We start from the raw sequence: 25,016 nt of genomic DNA on the forward strand, positions 1-25,016 counted from the left end.
TTTTCCTCCCTGCAGTTGCTTGTTTATTGTACATTGTCTTATTTCTCTTGCAATTGCAAATTTCACTGTTGGTTTCAGATAATATTAAAACTTCTATTTAAGTATTAAACATGTTAGTTTACTCACAGAGCAGAACAAACCAGAAAAGACAAGAAATTAGTAGTAAACATAACTAGAAGAAGGCTTCTGGTGGAAAGGAAACCTGCTGGGTACTCCGACCACAGGTGTGGGGTGCATCCACATGGGGTATCAGGTGTTCAGATGAAGAAGTGACCTCAGGAGTAAGGAGGCAGTTCACACAGCCAGCTGGCAGATGGTCAGCATCAGAGATTTGTTGGTAGGAAAGGGAGGTATTCTTAGAGGCAGACTAAAAGAAAAAGCTGGCCACAATAATTTTTTCTTTTTAGCAATGCACATTAATTTATTCACAGAAATTACTTTGTGACAAACACCATACTAAGAATGGAAAATTCAATAACCAATAAAACCTAGTCCCATGAAAGTTCTGAAAAGGTCAATACAATTGTACCATTGTATACTGAATACTTCCCAGAGAGGTCCTAGAGGCAGGGATGCTGTTGGAAGCCTCACTGCCTCAGTTGCTGAGTGTGTCTGACTGGAGTTTTCTGGTAGGGCCTTGGAAGAAATGAATGTTTAGGGGTTCAGGCATGAATTCTGGAGCTTACTAAAATGGAAGACATAAAAGCTAGGTCAGGGTCAGTCTTTAAGGAATTAAGTGGGAATTTGTATTAAAGTGCTCAATGAAAGTCAAATGATTCATATTAGTTTCTTAGAGCTGTCACTAAAATGTACCAAAGATTGGGTGGCTTAAAATAATAGAAAGTGTTGATATCACAGCTATAGAGCTTTGAAGTTCTGGGTCAAATTTTTCAGTGAGTTGGTTCCTTCTGAGAGATGTGAGGGGGAATCTGTTGCATGACTCTCTCTAACTCCTTGTGTTTGTGGGCAATCTTTGGCTTCTACATAAATCATTCTAAATTCTGCTATTGTCTTCAGAAGATGTGCTCCCTGTGTGTCTGTCTTTTCACATATTGTGTTCCCTCTGTGTATGTCTGACTCTCTGTGTGAATTTCCCCTTTTATACAGACATCAGTCATATTGGATTAAGAAGTGGCCTAATGAAATTTTAATTTGATCACCTCTGTAAAGATGCTTCTACCAAGCATAAGGTCATATTCTGAGGTACTGGAAGTTAGGGCTGTAGCATATCTTTCTTGGAGGAACACAATTCAATTTATAAAACTTTCACATGCACAGAGTCAGAAACATTTTTTTCAGAGGATGATTTAAAACAGTAATGCTGATTGACTGGCTTAGGACTCCATAAGTTTCTGAGAAACAATTGCAGGATTGGAATCATAAGCTGACAAGGGATTTAGCCTGTAGTGATTCTCAAAAGCCAAAAGAATAGGACATTAAAACATATCAGAATATCCTAAAGTCCTGTATAACAATGACCTCAAAGTCTTCAAATTAATTTAGGCATCTAGTATTATATAAACTTTTATTTTTGTCTTTTCTCAGCTGACCTAATTATTTATTTATATATATATATATATATATATATATATATATATATATATAATAGGTGCATATTATAAATACATGTATATATATATAATTAAGTATAATTTTATATATATACATATGTGTGTGTGTGTGTGTGTGTGTGTGTATATATATATATATATATATATATATTTATTTATTTTCTGGCAGTTAGTTATGAAAGAAAAAAACTGGAAAATAAAATTGGAATTGAAGATTCTGCATAAAGCTATGAAACACTGCCTTCCTAGTAACTTTACACGTATAAGAAAGTGATTACAGGTCTTACTATGGCTATGGAGCCCCCAGGTAAATCTCCATACAATTAAGTCAGACTTGAGAATAAAATTGATATTTTAGAATTTTAAAAATTCTGTTGTATGGTTTAAAACATATGTATCAGATAAAATTTTAATTTTAGTTAGTTTTCCAAGTCTTCCACTTTAATACAAAAATAAAAGTAATTTTATTATGAAAAAGAAGTGTGCACACTACTGAAGGGTAGATTGTTGATAACATGCTTGCAGAATCTAATCAGCACACTTTGGCTCATAGAATAAGTTTATAGTCTGCATAGAATCTGGGGTGACTAAGCATCAATTTTGTGGGGAGCCATCAGATAGTTGTATTCTTTTCTGCTCTGGTCTAGATTCTTATCCTGGACAAAGAAGTTCAGGCTAGTTGATCTCTTCCTACCAACTCTAAAATTGTGTTCATTTGTTAAAGCTCAAGTAATAATTTTTTTCTTGAAAAAAATAGATAATGCAATTTTTTGAAGTTTTTCTATTTAAGAACCCTTTCCTATTTTGTTTATCATTATCTTTTAAAAAGTGTACAGATTATTTTGCCGTAGTACAGAATTAAAATTCTTTAGATGGAAAACTTAACCACACACAGAGAGACATACACTCTAAATTAGAGTATATTTGGCCATTTTTGTTTAATTTAGGCTAAAACAATTTGTTTCTTTTAAAGAAATACTTTAAGTGTTAAAAAATGAATATGTTTTATGTTCTATTGTTAAAAACTGAGGAATCAAAACATAAATATGTATGAATTTTATGAGGCTGTCTGAAATGTTCACCTATTTAAAATTTATCAATTGCTAGTGCCTCCCATAACAAAGCACTGGAAATCTGAAATATAGAGAAATTAACTAAAACAAAAATCAATAAATTCTAGTCTAGTTAACCATTCATGCTCCCCTGTATTTTCATAATTAAAAAAGTCTTGGTCTGGGGTTGTGAATCAGTGGTAGAGCGCTTGCCTAGCATGCAAGAGGCACTTGGTTTGATTCTTAGCACCCCATAAATGTAAAATACAGATATTGTGTCCACCTAAAACTTAAAAAAGAAATATTTTTTAAAAAGTCTAATGCCTAATTGGTTAGCTGATTTATTTCTGTTTGGATGGTCAAATTAGTCTTACACAGTGACCTGCTCTGGAGTCAGGTATAAGCTTCGGAATTTTGGTGGAATTTATTTGCTCCCCATCAGTTGGAGAATGTAGTAGTCTACACAGATCAGTAGCTTAAAAGTTTTAACACCAAAATGTTTGATTTTTGAAGTAAGAACAGATAGACAATAACAAAGAACTCTGACAACTGTTCCCTGCTGTTTGGCTTCTATGGAGTTTTTTACCCAATAAAAACCTCAAGGTCAGAGGTACTGTGAGCTCTGATACACTTGAGAAAAGACATAAGTCTGCTTGTCAGCTGCTGGGATCAAAAGCAAAAGCACAGAGCACAGCTTGGAGAGAGCTGGAGAGAAGCCATGAGGGGAGGGTGAGAGATACACTTCAAAGTTGAGTTGAGCTGAATGTTCTGGTCAGGGAAAGGTCAGAGTCTGGACAAGCATAGGAACAGGAGAGCAATGCCAACTCTAATGCCAACATCAGGGCCATTCCAACTGGTGGATTCCATTTGTTTTTAATTATCAGCACACCGAAGGGACTTTTGTTTCTTATAAAGAAGATGACAAACAAATTAAGCTCTAGCAGGTGCAAAAAGCTTATTTTGTTCTGAGCTAAAACTGTCTTGGCTCAGATAGAACTTGCCAATCTGGACTGGTGACAAGGAGATACTCTTTTCTTTTTCTTCCATGTGGAAACTCCTGGTTACAGGTCTTAAGCAAAAAGATGCACAAGCAAATGCAGTTGCTTCAGCAAATCATTTTTTTTTAATTTTAGAATGATTATTAACACAGATACTGACTGTTGCATTGCTGTGGTGAGTCATTTCAAAACTTGGTATTTGAGCAGTCTTGCCAAAGTTTGAAGTTTCCATCCAAGCAGCTTTAGTGGCTATCTGCCATTTTGAACAGCTCCCTAGAGCTCATGAGTCCAGCTGCTTCACTAAGCTGTATTATGGTGTTATTTTGAAGGAGGATAATGAAATTCCAGCATACAGTACTGTGTCTGTAAATCAAAACTTTGACTGGAGGAACCAGATTTTTCCCCTGGGTAACAGGAATGAGGAGTTAATATGCTAATTTGAGTTTGAATTCAGCCCCCTTGCTCTTTTGATTTTGTATTAATTCTCCCATTTATGCCTGTGCACACGTCAATCTGAAAATCCTTTAGTGGAATGGACAACCAGCTGTCTGAGGAGGGTGAGCCCCGTCCCTTACAGAGGCAGAGCTGCAGATTAGGTGCTCCCTTGGGGCTCTTTCCAATCAGGGCTCTGAAAGCATGGCTTATCTCACACAAACTCGGTTCCCCCTAGAGAAACTTTAAAAGAGGCTTTGTTTTTGCCAAGAATTTTTTTTTTATTTTAGCTTAATTAATAGTGATCCACAGAAACCAAAATAAGCTACATGTGGTCTATGTAAATGCTTATTTCCCCCTTTTATTTTGTGAGATAGTTATATTGAATTTATTAGCTCTGAAACACCTAAAATAACCATTTAAAAATTAAAAGAAAAATGTCTATATGTTCTGAGGTGTTTTTCCCCCTTCCTGCTTCTTTCTGGGTTTTATTTGAGAAATTTTAATAAACTATAAAAAAATCAAATCATTGGAAGCAAGCAGTGCCTAATTATATCTATACCACCACATGATGATCTATAAACAGAATTTCATTAGAAAAGGAAACTAGTTCTTCTTATATGTTAGAATCTCACTTATTCAAAAATACTATTGAGAATCCACTGTATGACAGATATTGCAAGATGAATCAGTAATGATAAAGTAAAATAATGTGATGCAGACCTTAAATATTTCATCTACTGTGTAGTCAGGCATATGACTATATGGTTTTTATATACCATTGTAATATTTTATATTACAATGGTTTTTTTGTTGTTGTTGCTAAAATAGAATACATATATTTTGTAACTGATGTATAGAGTAAGTATACATCAAAGAAATTTTACAGAGCAGGAGCCATTTGATCCGGGATTGAAAGATTGCATGAAATAGGGGAAGAAAAATGAAGAAATGGGGGTGTGGGAATTCGAGGTGGAAAGCACAAACAAGCAGAGATGAAAAGGCAGCACAAGGGCACATGGTGTGCTGTGGAGCTACAAGCGTTCTGTTATAACTGGAATGTAAAGTTCAAGGAGAAATTCCTGGTAGATGAGATTGGATTGGTAAGCAAATGTCAGATCCCTAAGCAATAAAATATTTTTATATTTGTTGTAACACCTACTCAGAGACAGATGTCAGGCTAAGCAATGAGGGGGACACTAATTTACACAACAGGTGAATGATATAATCAGACTTTGGTTGCAAGAGTCACTGTGAGATGGGATAAAATAAATCTCAAGATTCAAGAGACTAGTCAGGATATTGCAATAAAAGTTTCAATAATAGCATGGCCAAGAAAAACATCTTGTTCTAACTTTCTGAAAGGGCCTCTTTCCCCTTTGTCTTTCCCATTCCCTGACAAACCTAATTTATTCTCCTTTTCACTCCTACCAGGGGACATTCTCCAAACATGTAGATGAGATTAGGTCCTAATTTATACATTGATGTTCCATCCCGCCTGTTTCTTCATAGCAATTACACTAACTACAATTAACTACCTTTGTAATTATTTGTTCAGCATCCATCAACCATTAGCTGGTTGACATCCCAATGACAGGGATGGTATTTATCTTGCTTAGCAGAGTTTTAGTTCATAGCAGGTGTGCTATCCTTATATTTGTGTAAATATGCAATTGGTAGGTAACATAATATTAAATAAAAGAAGTTGAATGAGAGAAATATGAAAAAGCTAAGATAGAAACAGCTTAGTTGATGAAGAGAAGAGGAAAGTAAAGAGAGAAAGAGAGAGAGAGAAATCTGAGTTGAATCCCATGCTTCTAGTTTGGATAATCAATACAAATTATGACTAAAGTATGGAGTGAGATTATGACTTTAATTCAAATGATGTAATAATTAATTGGATTATAACTCATTGAATTAAGTTTTGTTTTTTTAAAAATTTCTTTACATTGTAATCTCATTCTAGTATGTTTTCAAAAATTTTAATCTAGAATATTGCTGTAGAAGATTAACACATACAATTTGGGTTGATTCTACTTAGTTTCAGGTTCAGAAGACTATGTACCTCTATTTTGTACTCAGGTTTCTGGCATTTATCTAATACCAATACTAGAATTGTTATTCTTTTGGAGTTACAATGATTTTTAATTTTCTAATCATGAAATTAAAGACTTGGAGAAGTTGAAGCATAGCTTATCTTTGCAGTGAGACCTACTTTTGGTACTGGTTTGTGGTTAGATATGAAATAAAAATAGAAATAAAAAGCAAATCTATAATTATGTTGAAGCTTAAACCTCCAAATATGTAAAACCGTCATGTCAGTTAAAGGAAAATCTCTAAAAGCAGCAGAAAAGTTTTTGACATCAAAACTGTCATGCAATTATCTTATCATTTATTCCTTGTATTTAAATGAAGTTTTATCTATTCCTTTCTAGTCACACACAGAGAAAAGGAAAAAGACAAAGAAAAAACAAAAGAAAAGGAAAAACCTGAAAAGAAAGGTATGCAGACATTCGTTTTTGCTGTTGTTGACATTAAACCTTTCTATTTTGAATTCCCTTTCTTACATTCAAATTTTAGCTGACCTTGCATTACTTCTTTTTCAATTTATATTATGATTATTTCCTTGGAACAGATTCTGAAGGGAGGAATTTCTAGATTGAAGGGGACTAAGTTCCTGATGCTATTGAATTCCCCATACCACTTGATGTTTCAGAAATGCCATGTCACACCCCCCAACCCCGGCCAGCAGTTTTTAAGCTGAATTAGCCAGCAGTGAGAATATTTTCCCAGAAAATACTTATCAGTTTTATAGATAAGACAGTAGATCCCATTATTTTAATGATATTAAAATATTTTGATTACTATTAGACTGTACTTTTTTTGTTAGTTTTTATTTATTTATTTAGAATAGATAATCAGCACAACATCTCTGCTTGGCACATAAACTTGCTTTGTGAAAACCTTTCCTCACCCCTGCCATCCCACTTCCCATTCCATCCCACCCCAAGTTCTCACTGTAAACTACATGTGTGAGTTTAATCCTTTTAGAAATTTAGTACATAAATGTGTAATTTATAACATAACTATATAAATATATGATATAATACTATAATAGTACTATAATATTTTTACTAGTATATTATTAATAATATATATTATTGCTTCTCCCTGTTTCTACAAAAAAATCTGACATATCCTATGTTATGACTTTTAAAAATACATCCTAGAAATTTTTTCAGACCCATTAATAAATATTTGCCCTATTCTTTTTTAAAAACCTGCATCATATTTAAATGCCAATGTTGTCTTCCACTCTATCTTAGGGCTGATTGCTACTAATAGGCTGAATAACTTAAATATAACTTTTAGTGATGTATATTTCCTTTTGTAAATGTTCATAATCATTGCCCACTTTTCCTAGTGGTGTGATTTTGGCATATAGATCTCTTAGTTCATAACTTTTTAAAAATATGTTTCTGCTAGTTTTGCAGTCAATCTTAGGTTTTCTATCCCTGTGAACACACATGTTGAATGTATTAGTGTGTGTGTTTAGATTGCTGGACTTTCATGTGACTAGATATGTTGATATTTTCTTGTGCTTTTTCTGCTTTTGAACCTTCATCAAAGATTAATCTGAGGGACTGGGGCTGTGGCTCAGTGGTAGTACACTTGCTTGGCATTTGGTTGGATCCTCAGCACCACTGCATATAAATTAAAAAAAAAATAAAGGTCTAGCAACAACTAAAAATAAATAAATAAAATAGATTAATTTGATAGCTACTAATATTTTCCTTAAATTTAAAGAATGTTCCATATTTTACATTTGATTTGAATTCATTAAAATTCCATTCGAATGTGCAATGTGAAGTAAGGTTCTAATTTATTTTTGTTTTTGTTTTAAAGAGGATCATGTCTAGGATATTTCAGCTCATTTATGTATCCACAGTATGCATATCCTGCTTAGTTTTCTTGCATTTCGAACCATTCCATTTAGGTGGAATATGGGAGAATACTTATGACATTTAAATAATATCCATTGAAACATGCTTCAATATTACTTATTGTATGTGTACACTTGAATATTTGAATTCAATATTTATCCTTTTATTAATGTTTACTTAATGATAATTTCCATCAATTTCAATATAACCATCTTCTTTCTCTGTTCTTGAAACAGATGTCAGTTTCTTATCTACTGGTGAGTTACACAGAATTATGAGCACCAGGCTTTATGTACTCTGGCTAAATGAAATAAACTGGTATTTCTTATGTGTTTTTTTCAACCTTCATAGTAGCTAATTTCTTTTTGTTGTTGAAATAATGAAGATTTTTGAAATTTAAATTATAAATATTATGTGAAATTTTATCTAAATTGAAAATAAATACAGGGCTGGGGATGTGGCTCAAGCGGTAGCGCGCTTGCCTGGCATGCGTGCGGCCCGGGTTCCAGCCTCAGCACCACATACAAACAAAGATGTTGTGTCCGCCGAGAACTAAAAAAAATAAATATTAAAAATTCTCTCTCTCTCTCTCTCTCTCTCTCTCTCTCTCTCTCCTCTCTCACTCTCTCTTTAAAAAAAAAAAGAAAATAAATACAATGTTGTGTTGTATTCTTTTATTTACTGTATCCCTTTAAATGGGTATTTGTGTTTCTGGGTTGTTTTTTTTTTTTTTTTTTTTGGTACCTGGTATTGAACTCAGGGGCATTCAACCACTAAGCCACACCACAGCTCTAGTTTGTATTTTATTTAGAGACTGGGTCTCACTGAGTTGCTAAGTGCCTTGCCATTGGTGAGGCGGGCTTTGAACTTGGGATACTCCTACCTCAGCCTCCTGAGCCACTGGGATTACAGGCTCGTGCCACCATGCCCAGCTGGGTATTTGTGTTTTATGAGATATTCTAATGTAAACCTTGATCTTGCATGGATTATACCCTGTGCATCCTATCATAGTGTTCCCTTTGCTAACATTGTTCACTCTGGTACCCATAACCCCAAATGTAGCCTAGGTGGCTATTGGGCATGCTGAATCCCTGGAGAAGGTCCCTGCTCTTTCAGGAGCTGTGTATTCTATCAGGGTCACTTGGTCATCAACTAGACAGGGCTTTAAACTTTCTATAAGGCTAGCATGGTTTCTCTAAGATTTTGGGATAACTATTAATAGAGGGAATCTTAGTCTGTTTCCTGCTGCTATAAAACATACTACAGATTGGGCTGGGTATGGTGGTATAAGGCTATAATCCCTGTAATTTTGGAGGCTAATGCAGAAGAATCAGAAGTTTGAGACCAGCCTTAGTAATTTAGCAAGGGCCTAATCAATTTAGTGATACCTTGTCTGAAAATAAAATAAAATAAATAAAAAGGACTGGGATGTAATTCAGTGGTAAAGGGCTCCTGGGCTCAATTCAAATAAAAAGCTTGTGGTGAAGCCCTTCCTGATATATTATCACATGGTGGAAGGCAAGGAGAGAGTCAAGAAAGTCAAACTCTCTAACAACTCACTCTCCTGAGTAAGAACTAACTCACTCTAATGAGAATAGCTTAATCTGTTCCTGAGACTGGACCGACCATGACCCAAACACCTCCTATTAAGCCCCACCTCCTAATGTTTTTTTTTTCCTTTTATAAGTAAAGCTAATGTATACGACTGTTCTTATATAGATGGAGAAATGTTTGAGGCTTTAATTTGACTTCTTCCTTAAACCGACTACTTAATTAAATCTTGTATTTTGTCTCTTAATATTTTAGAATTTACTTAAGTCCTATTTTTATACTTCAAAAAACAGTGTATAAATTCTGAGAACTATATAATATTTAGAGCAAACAACAAAACACTCAGTTTAATATATTTGAAATATAAAAATATGCTAAACATGCTATTGTACTTCTCAGATAACCTTTACTTAAACTATTGAGATACACAAGTTTTTATCAGTGTATCTAAGTAAAAAGCCAGTTAGAACACATTTATATGTTGATTTGTTAATTAGCTAAATAAGGAGAAAATATCTCAGGTATCATGTGGAATAATGATTAATTAATATACTTTATCAATAATCCTTTTTTTGAATTACTCTTCATACTACTGTTGGTTCTCAACTAAAATTTTCCCCTCTAGGGAATATTTGAAAAATTTTTTGTTGTCAAAATGACATTGGACTGGAGGGCATTTGGGAAGCAGGTACCAGAGAGGCTAAACATTTTTTTTTTTCAAAGCATAAGACAGTCTCCTACTGTGAAGAATTGTTCTTCCCAAATGTCAGTTGTGCCCCTGTTGAGAAACACTGAGCTTAATCACATCTTTAGTCCTGATTTAAATACTTCTTGCTATTAATCCTAAATAGAGTTTTTATTCCTGACATGAAATACATTTTTCAACAAATCCTTATAAAATTGCTCCTTCTTTGTTTTTGTTTTTTGTTTTTTTCCTTCCCTGAAAGCTTTATCTTCTTGGAATAATGACTTAAAAAAGGAAGGGAGGATCTAGGTTTCAAAATGCTTTCTAAATCAATGTTAAGTTTTACATTGAATTCTATGAAGTTATTATTACACTTGTAACTTTTTTCCTGAATTAGATTCATCAATGTCATAAATCTTCAAAGCAGTCCATGATTTTGATGGTTATAAAACGAAGGACAAGGAAAAACTTGGTTTTGAAATCTATTAAAGTGTATACTAATGTAAAATTTTTCTATTTAAGCAACTCACAAGGAAAAAACTGAGAAGAAAGAAAAGCCAGAGACAAAGGCAGGAGCAAAAGGTAAAATTTACTTTATTATTTCCACAATTGACTACTTTTTACTTTAAAAGATTATATTTTAGGCAATAGAGAATCAGATGTTTGTTACCATTCAGTATTTCATTTGCATTTACATAAGAATGAACCCTATATTTAAACTTTACTATCTAAAGAATAATAAAACTGACTGTGATAAATGATCATCTTAAATAGGAGAGGAAAATGAAGAGCTTCATCATACTTGATTGGGAGAATTTTGTTCCATGACTTTGCCCCCTTGGTGTCATTCCCATCATGATGTTACATGACATGGTCAACCGAATTTTGCAGGAGTAGTGAAGTTTGATCTAAAACAGGGAGATTATCCTGGATTATACAGGTGGGCTCAAAATGCTATTGCAAAGTATTCAGAAGCGGAGAGATTTAGCAACAGAAGCAGAGATATTTGAAGTGTGAGGACTTGCCCTCCTTAGCCACATGGAAAATGTAAGAAATGATCTTTCCCAAAGAGTTCACTAAGAAAGGACTCTGTTGATAGCTTGATTTTAGACCAATTTAAAATTGTGAACCAATTTTAGACTTATGAACCATAAACAAAGAACCCAGTTGAGCCATAGTGAACCAACATTTTAAAATCATGTAAACTTGGGTATAATAAATGGGTATTGTTTTAAGCAACTGTTTGTGATAATTTGTTACTTCAACAATAAGAAACTAACATATCTGGTTTGTAGTTTTTGACAAGTATTACATCTTGTGATTCATTTCAGGAAATACAAACCCAGAGTTTCATTTTTTTTCATGTACATATCTTCATCATTATGTTAAGACTTTGAACACTAAAAGTATCTTGATAATATACCCATACAAATCAATTAGAATATAACTATAATATGTATTTTGGAAGATGAAGTAAACTGATTTATTGAGTAAACTGATCTGTTCTAAATTTAGTTACCAATTATTTTGTGTTAGAAAAATATAAATATGAACTAGAAGTTAAACCTTATCCCCTAATTTTAATTGTCTTCCTTGTATTTTAAAATAAAAGTTGTAATCAGTATATTTTACAAATTATAATCTATCATGTTCAAGAATCTAATCGTTTAGGAGAAAGAATCTATTTTCAACATTCAGTTTGTTAATTCAAAAATTTTAAATATTAGACCATTTAGGGGAAATATATTTTAAACTATTTTCTATAAGCTAAACTGATATTTTATTGAAGCTAAAAAGTATGGGTTATAAAATGAGACTGCTTTTTAAAAATGTAGCATGAATTTAGACTCAAGATTAAATTTATAGCTAAATAAATGCATTTTAATTTTATTTGGCTCTCTTCCACAGATGTGAGTGAAAATGAATTATATACATGTATATATATATATGTGTATGTATGTGTGTGTATATGAAATCTAAATGCTAGTAGAGATTTTAGTGATTTTCCAAATTAATTACTGAATTTAATAGGTGAAAAAAAAAATTAACCCCTAGAAAGACAAAACAATTTGGTCAGGTCATATTGCTAGTACATAATTGGATTAAGTCAGAAACCCAGGTGACCTACAGGTAAATCAAGTATTCTTTCCAAAGATAATTAAATAAGTCTTTTCAAGAAGTATGTGTTGAATGCTGTATTTGTTATTTATTGTTGTGTAAAACATGACCACAAACCTTGAGGCTGTGGGTCCAATACCTGGGCATGGACTAGTTCAGTACTTTCCTTCACAATCTGTTCAAAACTGAAAACAAGGTATTAACCGGGGCTGCAGTATCATTTGAAAGCTCACTTGGACAAAGATCATTTCTAAGTTCATTTATAGGGCATTGGCAAATTCAGTTCTCATAGCTATTTGAATGAAGGCCTCTGTTTTTTGCTGATTGTTGGCTAGAGGTATCCCTTAGTTCCTTGTTGCATGAGTATGACTGATATGATAGCTGACTTCATTAGACCTAGCAAGAGAAAGAATCAGCATGAAGACATCACAATTTCATGTTGACTAATCATGCAAGTCTCATTCATTCACTTTGGCAGTGTACTATTGGTTAGCATATTTCTAGGTCAAATTGTATTCACAGGGAGCAGACTATGCAAGGGTACAAAAGGCAGGAATCTTTGGGCACCATCCTGAGTCAGCCCACTACAAATGCTTTCTATTTACATACATTCTTCTAGAGAAGATAGATGTAAACTATAAAACACACACACACACACACACACACAAAAATTTATTTTCATTTTATATGTCTATGTTGTTTTAGGAACAGGAAACATATAGGAAATGTTCTTTGTATGTATTGTGATTTCTAGGAAAAGAGAATATGATTTAATAGGTCTAAACTGTAGTATGTAACATTTAAATCAGACATAAATATAAACTTGAAAGTGAGTCTCCTTAGAAAGGGCTTTTATTCCCAGAGGCACTTTTATGGAACACAGTATTTCTAGCTCTGTTTCAAACACAGTCTGTCCAAGGACAGCAACTAAATAGCCCATCTCAGAACTTTCACTTGGAGGACAGTGGGTATTTCATTGTCTACCCTGGAGCAGATGTAGGGTCCTGTATTAGAACTAGCCTATATCTGTACTTCATTAAAAATTATAAAGAGGAAAGATGAAGAAGACAATGATGGAATGAGAAGGTGAATGAAGTGAGCCAAGTTTGAAACAGACTATTTTAACTGGCCTGGAAATAGCAGGTCTTAAGATGTCTGTGTTTGATGAAGTGGGGGAGGCTACTGCTGTTGTGACCATGTTCAGGAAGACTGTATTACTTTAGCTGGGTCTGTGTATATTTATATCTGCTCCCATATGTCTTAAGATATATTTTTGCATCATTTCCACAGGATAATATTTATAACTTTATGCCAGTTAGTGTTCTTAGGAAATTGGTTAGACATTCTGGCTTTAATGATATTATTCCTGACTCATTTGGTTGTACCATCTTTACCAAATGGCTTTTGTTTCTTGGATTACTCATATGTAGAATTAGTACAATGTAGTACCTCCTGCTATATATTAAACTCTGGGTAAATTAAAAGGAAGTTTCAAAGAGCTCTAATAATGTAACATATGTATTTTCAATATTAGGAATTTATGTACTTATTTTGCAGTGTTCAGTTTTGTTGTTGTGTTATTGTTGTTCATTATCTTGCTTGTTTCCACAGCATTCTTAGAGGAAGAGGCAGCTACAATGATGATTTATTTTAAATGCAGGAAAACTGAGGCATAGAGAAGTCAAGCAATTTGTAGTTACTTAATGAATGAGAGATGGAATTAGGTATTTTCTAATTCCAAAAATAGTTAGAACCATAGTATGTTTATTAGATAACATATTTCTCTACTTTGGCATGAGACAGACATTTTATTCTTATAAAATTATAAATGGGCAATGCTACTTGCAAAATTATATAAAATATGCAGATGTCATTCTTTTGATTAAACCATTTTGTTTTGTATTTGACAAATGTCATGAATTAATTATCTACCTACTAAAATGAGTTTATTTAAATACAACATGGATACACACACACATGCGCACGCACAACACACACACACACACACACACACACACACACACACACATATATATATATATATTTGCTTTACCAATCCTGAATGACTATCTCTTAAATTCTTCTTGTTAAAAATGAGGAAAAATACTTTGTCATAAAATTTAAGAATATTGATTCAGTTTGATCAAAACAAGTAGAAATTTGCTATTGCTTTAGTTTCACAATATTTTTCTCATTATATTCACCTCATTATGGAATTCTCATTTTTTCTATTGAAGACAAAGTTATTTATTTCAAAGATGAGAGTCTCTGATAAATTTCTAAAATAGGCAGGGAAAATTTTACCATTTGTATACTTAAAATCAATGATTATAATAATCCTTGTTTCTAAGAAAATTGTCTCTGTATAAATTTTTATGAAATTACAAATAGAATTACAAAATTTAACATTTTTTAATTGTATAGTGTAAAGCCAATCATAAATTTGTGTCAGTCTACAAAGGATCATATAACAATTTCACATAACAAAGCATAAACCAAAAATCATGTTAACAAGTTTTCCAAGATTTAATACATTTATTCTAAACATTTCTATTTACATATTTAATCTATCACTGTTATATATATGACCTGAATATAATGAAATATTTACTCCATCAATTAAGCATAGTTTATTCTGTTTTTGTCTGAAAAAAGCACTGTACTAGACATAATGGTGATACAAAGTTGAATAATGGAGTTCCTATTTTCAAGTTGCTTATAAGTGTGGTAAGGAACACAGATAAGTGAACAATCATCTGTAATTCAAAATATACAATAGGAAATAAAATGCTTTAATAAAAATTCAGGTCAATGAAATCTCAGGGGAAGAAATGATTAAATTCAATATCAAAGCCAATTTTTTACATGTGAATTGAATGTGGTGAAATTTTGATATATAGAATATATGGAAAATATACACTGCAGTTTGACAATGTTAGCATGGGAAAAATACATAATTCATTCAAGAAAAATGAAGTTGAATGGTGGAAGAAAAGAAACTTTTGGAGAGGTGCTGTGAAAAGACAAACAGAATGAATACAAATATCTCAGGGTTTTAAACACTGCATTAAATATTTCTTTAGAAAATAATATTACTGTGCTGGTAAAGATTCATCGAATATCTATGAGCTCAGACCAATATAGATTCTCTGGAAGGGCTTTTTGAGTTGTGTAAATTTGGCTGTTGGCCATTCCAGGGGAAATTTCACTCCAGACAGACACTAATAAACATTTAAATGTGGGTTTCTAGAACAGTGTTGATTCAAGTCATAAATAGGAAGCAGATCTTTTTTCCCAATCACAATATATATGAGTTTGCTGTAGGAAAAAGCAAAAAGCAAGCAAAGGATATTTAGAAATGGTTCATAGAATGTAGAAGAAAATCCCAAGTATAGTCACAGAATCCACAAAGAGTTTGGAATCTTGAAAGCTTATGAAGTAAGTGGGTAATATTTGTATGAGAAATTTATGGTAAAATAATTTTGGATAATATATATATAGCATAATTTTCCTCCTTAGAGAGTCTCTGTATAACATATCTTTGAGGGACTCCATAGCAAGAACCTGGTTTTGCTGTTTCCAAAGTGATTTTGTCAGAAGAAAAGTCTCTGAACTTAAATGTAGTCTAGTCTCTCTTGATTATATAAAATGCAGCATTTTTAATTAAAAAAGAGTTGTATTTTGCAGGTGAGCTATAAGTTTAATATAGCCCTTCATACATTGCATTAAACTTTGATAACAATCACAAATATTTATGTCAAAATTACAGTTTCCTGTTCCTTTTTTTTTTACCTTTCCTCTTTCTTCTAAAAATTATGCATAAGTATCAATTGCAGAAGAAATATTCTGTTGGTAAATTAAAAAAGTAATAATCTAATGTTTCTTAACTGTAAACAGAAGAAAAGAAGGCTAAGGCTAAAGAAAAGACTGATGAAAAGACTAAAAAGGAAGCAAAAGGTGGGAAACCAGAGAAAATGAAGCAAACAGCTGCAAAAGAAAAAGAAGTACAGAAACCATCACCGAAAACCAAAGAGAAGGATAAAGAAAAGGAGGACAAAGAGGCACTGTCCAAACATGAGCAGCAAGGTAAACATTCAGAGGAGGAAGCAGCCCGAGGCACTAAGAGGATATTGGGCAAGAAGCAGATGCAGTAATATTAAACTGACAAAAATCAAAATCAGACTCCAAACAGGGGTAACAGACCCATACATGTAAATATACTGGAAAAGAAGTATAATAAAATGGGAATTAATATTTATTTATAGAAATATAAAATGGGTTCAAACATATCTAAGGTTGCATTTTGAAGTATTTTAAAGTGGTTTTTGAATTAGAGTTTGGAGTTACTTAAATGTTGGGAGTAAATGTTGAATTCTTGAGATGTAGAATTTCTATTAAGAGATAGAATAACAATTGAACAATTTTGTGTGTCATACTTAAGAGAAAAGCACTCCAGAAAAAAAAAATGATAGCAATTCCAAAGATTTGTTAAGGAGTCTATGTCCAAATTATAAATAAAAAATACTATTAAAACTATTTGTACATTCTCACAGTCTCTGAAAGCACACACAATTTAGAATATGATCAAATTATAAAATTCATTGAATTTAATAGGCAACAAAGTTGGAGAAAAAAGAACTCTCAGCGTTTTTTTGCCAGTTTCCAGTGACTAAATTGATGACTTTGGAAAGCTCTACAGCTGACAGGTGACTGATTCTCTTCAATAAGAGTGATGTCAAACTTATACCCCCACTTCAGAAATGCTATAGCATTTAAATGGAGGTGGAATAGACAACTGAAGTTCTTTATGGAAGGGTTCTATGTAAATATAAAGTGGTGAAGTTTTTAGAAGGCTACTAAGGGCCTTTTATTTCCACCTTGTGGGCTTTGTTGAATCTTTCCTTCCCTAAGTCCATTCTTAGGTTAAGGTCACTACACACTCTGAGACTCATGACTAGAATGTGGGACCTAACCTATTTCTGTAAAGGATGTGTCCTACAGAGGGTGCAAAATAAAATTTTCTTTTACTCTGGTAGCAATTGAATAATTTCATGTGAGAGTTAAAATCAAGGAATTGGATTCTCTGAGATGTTTATGTTTAAAAAAAAATCTTAACATCTAATTACTGATTAAGCTTTCAGACAGAAAAATGACAATAATTTTCCTCATTATAGTTAACATGATCTGAAACATGCAGTATACTTTTGTATTTTATCTACTTTTGTAATTTTATCTTCCCCAAATTGACAATATTAGTAAACTTCAGTGTAAAAGTAATATTTGTAAACTTTGATTTATAGGATAAAAGGTACATATTTTAAAATATATATTTTAAAAAAGAAGAAAAGAAGGAAGAAAGATCCTTTTTTTCTTTTTGTGATCAAAAAACTTTGAGTAATTTTCACTTATTTCAAAGTAATATTTTAATATAGGATTTAATTAAAACTTTGGAACCTTAAATCTTTCTTTCATTTTTAAGATGATTATATTACCCTGAAAATTAAAAATATTAGTTATCATCTCTTTTTAAATTATTTCATTTATGGAATATTTGGGATAGAAAATGAATGTAATAAATGAAGGAAAATATTTTAATGGAATATTGTACTATGATAGAATACAAAAAGTAAATCTTCTGATTCACTAATATGTTTAATTATATCTTAAAATATTTTGCATTTTAGATCATCCTTTTCCAACATGAAACTAGTTAAAATATGCCAAGTTTATCTTAAGTTTATAAAGCAGTATGCCAGTTATTTTGGGGACTGTCAAAATACTTATCCAGTAAATAGGAATATGAACATGTTTTGGGATGGTCATTTTTAGTATCTCTGGTGGCTTTGAGGCTATATTTTACTGATAAGGACATAACACTAGGACATTTTCAAATAATATTTATTTTCAAGTTACAAATACTATATTTTATTCCTATCAGTAACCAGATTTATTTAAGATAACATTATATTATTATTCCATTTTCATTTTGCTGTTTTCATTTCTACATTAAGAGCTATTTATCTTTTAAAAGGATGCTCAAATATCACACAGAGGTAGACACAAGTACACAAATAATATTTCATCAGCTAAACAAATGCATGTGCTAAAGCAAGGCTTCCTATTGAGAATAGCTATCATCAATTAAATAAAGGTAGTATTAGGTAAGTAATCAAAATTTAACCTATAATGGTTGGTCAGACACATAAATATGTTAACTTTTTTTTCTACACTTAAGACTTAAGAGCATTTGTTTATTTAAAAACCTAATCACATAATAGTTTTAATTAAATAAGATAAAGATGTTGTTTAAAATACAAATGCATGAGTTTACTTTTATTTTGAAGTTCTTGTATTGTTGACAGTAAAATTAAACTAGTTCTTCTTTGGTCAAGAAAATATTTATTTGCTTAGCTTAAGTTAGATGTAATGAATTTAAGATATTCTTTTCATTAAGATGTCTAAATAGTTCCTTTTAAATAAATTGTTTTCGCAGATCTTTTACTACCTGGAAACCTACACAGGACACAAAATTATTGGAAATTATTTGATTACATGGTATATATGTAAATATATTAAGTGTGGTTACTTTTAATATTTCCTACATAAACAATGCATTTATACTTAAAGCACTGAGAATAAGATTCATATGTGTGTACATGCCTACTAGAAACTGATACACAACTTTTATATCACATAATTTAGTTTTTATGGACCAATTTAAATCAATTTATGGGGTGGTAAGAAGTGTTGCCAAAATAGAATATTGCTTCTTAGTCTCTGGTGAGTCTGTGGGGAAGAGAAAAAAAGAAACAAAACAATCTCCCAGATCCTATGTATTTTGCTTATTTTTTTTCCTTTCTTTTCCAACAATTATTTAAATATCTGTGGCAGTCAGAGAAAGTAGAGCTAATGAGAATCTGCCATAGAACACTGGACTGCATGTACCCCATCCTCATTAAAGATTATTTTTAAGAATCCCTTTCTGTTGACATTTTGCACCCAGAATTCATTTTCCCTCAGCTGCCACTCCACAGGGAACACTGACAAGGCAGCAGCAGCTGAATGACGTCCATCATTGCTCCCTGAGGACCGCAAAGGGGAGAGACGGACAGCATGGATCATTCCTAGAATGATGCTATTTGAGAAAAAATACTTTGAAGTGGTGACCAAATATGAAGTTAACTTATGCAAATTATTATCCAATAACTATGAGAGTTACAATGACAAGACAACTCAGATTTTCCTTTAGGAAAAAATTCCAGCTACATAGTTTGACTTGGATTTAAAGAAGCATCTCTGTAAAATGAATCTTTTAGAATTAGGAATTTTCTTTTGCTCTGTCCTAAGGCAGGTGAAAAAGACATACTTGGAACTGCCCAACACATACCTTCAAAGAATTGCTATACATCTTGATCTGAGGACAGAGAGAAATATACAAAATATTACAAAATTCTTAATGTAAAATATTTTAAAAATAGTTATGCCATTAGAATATAAGATCACAGCCTTGCTTATAAAGAACTAAAACGTTTTAAATGTTATTACTCAAATAATTTTCTAGATGAAAAAGAAAGTTCCTTGAACTAATAGAGAATTTTCTTTTCAAATTAGAAGCTCATTGAACTATTGATGCATTAATTAAAAGAATGATCTTTGGAACCACACATTATTGGTATGATAAAAAATAATCATAGCACTTTGGTAATATCCATACCAGGTTAAAAGGTTTTGTTATACTCTCAGTATTCAATTGAGGAGGAAACTTTAAACTGCGGTTTTATTAATTCAGTACACTGTTCAACATTTTATGTGTATAGCCACCCTATCATCCCTTGGGACAGAGAACAATATTTCATTTTGGAGCATCGTACAAATCCTTCAAATTACAAATAGTCCCTACATTCTAAACTTCAGACTACAGTCTAACAAAAAGTCTCTTTTGCTGTCCTAGGAGGCTGTAGTGTCATTAGTGATCACTGAGTAAAAACACAATTGAATGGTTTTAGATTGGGGATTCTGCATATAAGATCTATCTGATTAGATGCATCAGGGGAATTTGATAAAAATGCATAATCCTAGGGTCCAGGCCCACAGCACAAGTTTTGAAATGATGTGTCCCACAGATTTCTGTTTTGGCAAATTCCCTTGTCTTTTTGATGAGTAAATTGCCAACAGAGAACTACTTCTAAAAGAAATCTAAAGGCATAATCACTTCAGTTAGTGAAACAAAAGGGAAACACTAACAATGTCACATTGAACTAATTCTAATTTTCCATTAAAGGAAACTGCATTTTTTTTTTGTCTTGTCTTAGTGCAGACTTACCCATTCAGCAAGAAAATCTTGTGTTCAGAAAAGAGAAGCTACCATCTGCTTTAACCTTACTTTTTTTTTCCATATACTATGAGGTTCCCAGGTCCTGGCATCTGAAACTTTTGTTACTGCAGCTTCATCAAAGAGCAGATGGATTTATGGACTGATCTGAGAATTAGACTTTTTCCCACTCCTGAGTTTCCTGTGGGAAAATGTGCTCTAATTTCAACAATAAAAATACATGCAACTTTTTGAAATTATATGAGTTTTGGCTTAACATATTTAGGTATTAATGAACATGATTATATTTTAGATCTATCACCGTAGCATTTACAGTTTGAAAGACCTGGGAGAGTTTCATAATAAAACTGATTAAAAATATTAACACTCTAAAGATTGAAGTTTTAAAAAATCCTTCAATGTATATTAATAGAATAACAAATTTTATTGTTTCATGTTTGATATGCAAAATGTGAAACAATTAAAAATATGTCATGTTGTATAAAGCCAATAAACTTACGTGGTCCCAAAACTGCCTTTGGATTTGGCGGATTAATAAGATCTCTATTCTAAGAATACTAAAATGTAAATCATTGCATAGAAGATTCATTTCATAATATTCAAGATTTAGAGAACCTCTGGTAAAACCTACAGACTCTAATGAGAATCTTCATCAATAGAAAATTGGAATGACCTTAGGAGAATTTAAAGTTGTGTGAAAATATGAAATAGTTTAGAGAAAAAAAAAAAAAAAAACCTCTTGAAGTGATTTTAAAGATGTGTGTCCCAAATGTTCACCACTAACTGTTTTTTGCTCTTTTTTCCATAGGTCATAGACTAGTCAAGATCATAAAATGGTCTTATGAAAATTGCTCAATTAATTATCTTAACAGTGGTACATTTGGCACTCTTAGTCTGTTCTTGATTTCTTCTAATTAAAGAACATTGTCATGGAGAGGAGTTTCAAAGGGGTTCGCCCTACTACAGGCCTTTTTGACAAAATATTCTGCAGCTTCATGTAGGATCTGGGAGGGAATATTTGGTAAAACATTCCAAATTGGAACCAATTTTCTTTTGTAAAATTTCTGCTTCATCATCCTAACTCTACAAAAGGACAAATGAGAATGAGTGCTTTAATGTGATGACTTTGTAGCAAATTTGATGAAAAGGGCTTTCATTTTTAAAAACAACCACTATAATATTATCTATGTTTTAAAATTTAAGGTATTTTTTTGTATGACTAAATGGAGCATTATGTTCATTATGCCTTTTCCCCCCTGCATGTCCATGAATGCAAATTATTTCTTCACAGAAAATATGTAGTAACCAAAATTGAATTGTGCTATTTTGTTTTGTTAAACCATTTCTCCATTGAAAAAAAGAAGGGTTTTGATGACATTTTCTCATTTTTTTTTTCTTTTTACTCTGTCAGATCAGTATGCATTCTGTCGATATATGATTGACATGTTTGTCCATGGGGACTTAAAACCAGGTATTCCAAACAATTCTTGTACTTGTCTGTTTTAATAGTCTTTGTTTCTAAGATTGTTGGCTTTTTAATGTACTAAACTGTATTTTCATTTTTAAAAAAATGCATAATGCATGTGTAGATCTAGAATAAAGCCAATAAAAAGCAAAAGTAATAAGTGGCATTAGGGCCTTTAATTTTACTTTCAATCACTGCATGGCCTATTGCAAATATAGTCAGCTGAAAGCTAAAAACATGCTAATATCTTCATATGTGAAGTATGCTAATATCTTTAATAATATCTTGGAGTGAATCGATGAATCATCTTTTTAAAATTCCTTGTAAACAGAAGAAAAAATGCGTGACAATGAAAATATCATTCTTTTCTTAGAAGTGAACATTCTTTTCCTAGAAGTGAACAGAATTCATATTAAAATGCATCACAGTTCAAATACTCAACCCCCTCAAAAAAACTTAGGAGATTTTCTCCCCACATATGAACTTTGGCCATTACAGAAAAATATTAATGGAGATAGTCAAGTCTGGAGTTAATAGTCAACATAATGAAGAAAAAGTTTAGTTAAAGCAATGTATATTAATCTCTTATATCTTTAATTCTTGCCCAGAGTTTAATGAGGTATTCTTTACTAATACCATAATTAAAAATAAGCAACTTATTGCTTGCACTATGGTTTTTGCAGAATTAAAAACTGGTGAAACTTATGCTCATATTCGGGAAAACATTTCTAAGAAGATATTGTTAAAGAAGGAGATAATTTATATTAAAATAACTGAAGCTGTTTGTTTAAAGCAAACACATTTTGTGTCCTTGCCTGTTTATGAGAAAATCTTTCTAAAATGTATAATTATAACTCATGCATATGTTGAAAAACAGGTATATCATATCTGAAAAAAATGTAGAAAACATATGGGCCCTAGGAATTAAGAAAATCCTGAGACTCTTGTTTCTCTGGACAACTAAACTAGCTGAGAAACTAATTCTGTCAGATGGTTTCCTTCTCTTCCTCCTCCTCTTCCTCTTTTACTTCCTCCTTCATTTTTTTCTGCATTTAATGTGTTAAAAACTGAAATGAAGGTTATAAACCTGAGAATGATGATATCATACTTGGTGAAGTTGATTAAGGTCATCAGTTGGGTATGGTATAATAGCAAAGTAAAATTAAGTGGAAGCACTGAGGAAGGTAGGGTAATACAGGGGAAAGTGAGGCGTACAAGTCCAGTGCTTGACTCCAGTCTTTTCTGTGATGGGACCTTGAGGAAAATCACTGAGTATCTCATCTTCAAGTTGCTTACATTTAAAATGAAGACCACAGTTACAACCTTGCATTGTTGAGAAGGCACCTAGTGGATTCATAGCAAATTGTTTTCATCTTTTATTCATTCTTTTCCCCAACAGTATGTCAGGGTGAGCACTCCACAAGAACGATCCCAGGCCATATGCACCATCCCAGGCAATATGCACCATAAATTCACTTTAGGTAAAAGATTCACAGCCCATTTTGTTCAGCAGTGGTATTTCAAGGAAGTCACACTCCACAGATATTTCTGCTTTTATAAGATGGACCAAATATTGACTTATACGTAAGATGAATCTGTATTTTTGATAAATAGGAATTTAAAAATGACTAATATATATATTGTTTTCTTTGTGTTTCATTAGTTTTTAAATTTCATTATTTGATGAAAAATAATATTCGTGCCATAAAAATGTTTATAGTAGCTACAATATGTTGATCTTAAAACATATTTTTTAAGAAAATCATACCACACTGAACCACTGCATTGTGGAACTTAGTAAGCGACACGGGCAGTACAACAGTTACAATACCAATGGATTCTTTGTGAATACCTCACAAAAGCTGAAGGTCAGAAGGAATAATAAAACCATCTCTGCTTGAGGTAAAGAAGATTTTGCTAATGACCACACAGAGAGAGCTCTTCTTAAGGTATATGTGAACCTCTAAAAAAAAAAATCAGATTCAGGGCTGAGGATAGAGCACAGTGTCACAGAACTTGCCTAGCATGCACAAGGACTGGGGTTTGATTCACCAGAGGATCAAAACTACATAATACTCCAAGTCCTAAAAATAATTCCTCTTTCTTATAGGATTAAATCTCTTAATACCATCTATTTACTTGACTTTCTGACTGCCCTAACGTATCTCATCTACCTACCTTGATTATTTTGAAGGTTTAAGAAGTAAAAGAATATTTAGACCAGTAATTTTTGTTCAAGCACTAAGATGGAGGAAGGGGAGAGGAGAAATAAACTACATACTATTGGTAAATGTACCAAAGGAAAGTTTAAAAATACTATCTTCGTTAGTGATGCAATATGTAATATGGAATGATAAAGTACTAATGTTTTAAAACTAAGGAGTGAGAAACACAGATTTAATCTGGGCATATTAATTTAGAGAAAACAAGTGATAAGACATTGACTCTGACTGACAATTAAGGAATAAAATAATTCCTGCCAAGTTTATTGCTCTGCATGTATCCACTATTTATAAAACATTTGTGCTTCCATCTGTTTCTGTTTCGGATTAGTGGAACACCTGTTATTGTTTAGCTGGAGTTCATTATTAATTATTGGTAATGAGTTTTTTAAACTATAATTTGACTTTTCCCTCTGGGATTCAGTAATTCTCTTGGAGAATATTGTCACACCCTCAAAAGGAGCCCAAACTGTAGTTCATGGTCGAAAACCTTGTTGATGCCATGTGCAGGTGCTGATACTGTGACATCAAGTCCCCAGTTTTGCTTTATGTACCAAGAAATAAAATACTCCTAAGGTATCCTTAAAAGTTTTAGTTAACATGTACATTATATTAATTAAAGTGCTCTGGCACTCCACAGTGAATA

The 25,016-nt window shown here is 32.2% G+C and overlaps 1 protein-coding gene across 8 annotated transcripts in view; it reads left to right on the forward strand.

Moving 5' to 3' along the window:
* Positions 1–25,016, forward strand: part of Trdn (triadin) — a 367,236-nt gene that overhangs the window by 101,895 nt on the left and 240,325 nt on the right. For all 8 annotated transcript variants that reach the window (XM_077801927.1, XM_077801929.1, XM_077801930.1 and 5 more), the window contains exons 6-9: positions 6,489–6,554; positions 10,756–10,815; positions 16,249–16,437; positions 22,095–22,154. In XM_077801927.1, coding sequence (XP_077658053.1) covers positions 6,489–6,554; positions 10,756–10,815; positions 16,249–16,437; positions 22,095–22,154 — 375 coding nt within the window. The remainder of the gene's footprint in view (positions 1–6,488; positions 6,555–10,755; positions 10,816–16,248; positions 16,438–22,094; positions 22,155–25,016) is intronic.

The sequence above is a fragment of the Urocitellus parryii genome, chromosome 8 (assembly GCF_045843805.1).
Source record: "Urocitellus parryii isolate mUroPar1 chromosome 8, mUroPar1.hap1, whole genome shotgun sequence".
NCBI lineage: Eukaryota > Metazoa > Chordata > Mammalia > Rodentia > Sciuridae > Urocitellus > Urocitellus parryii.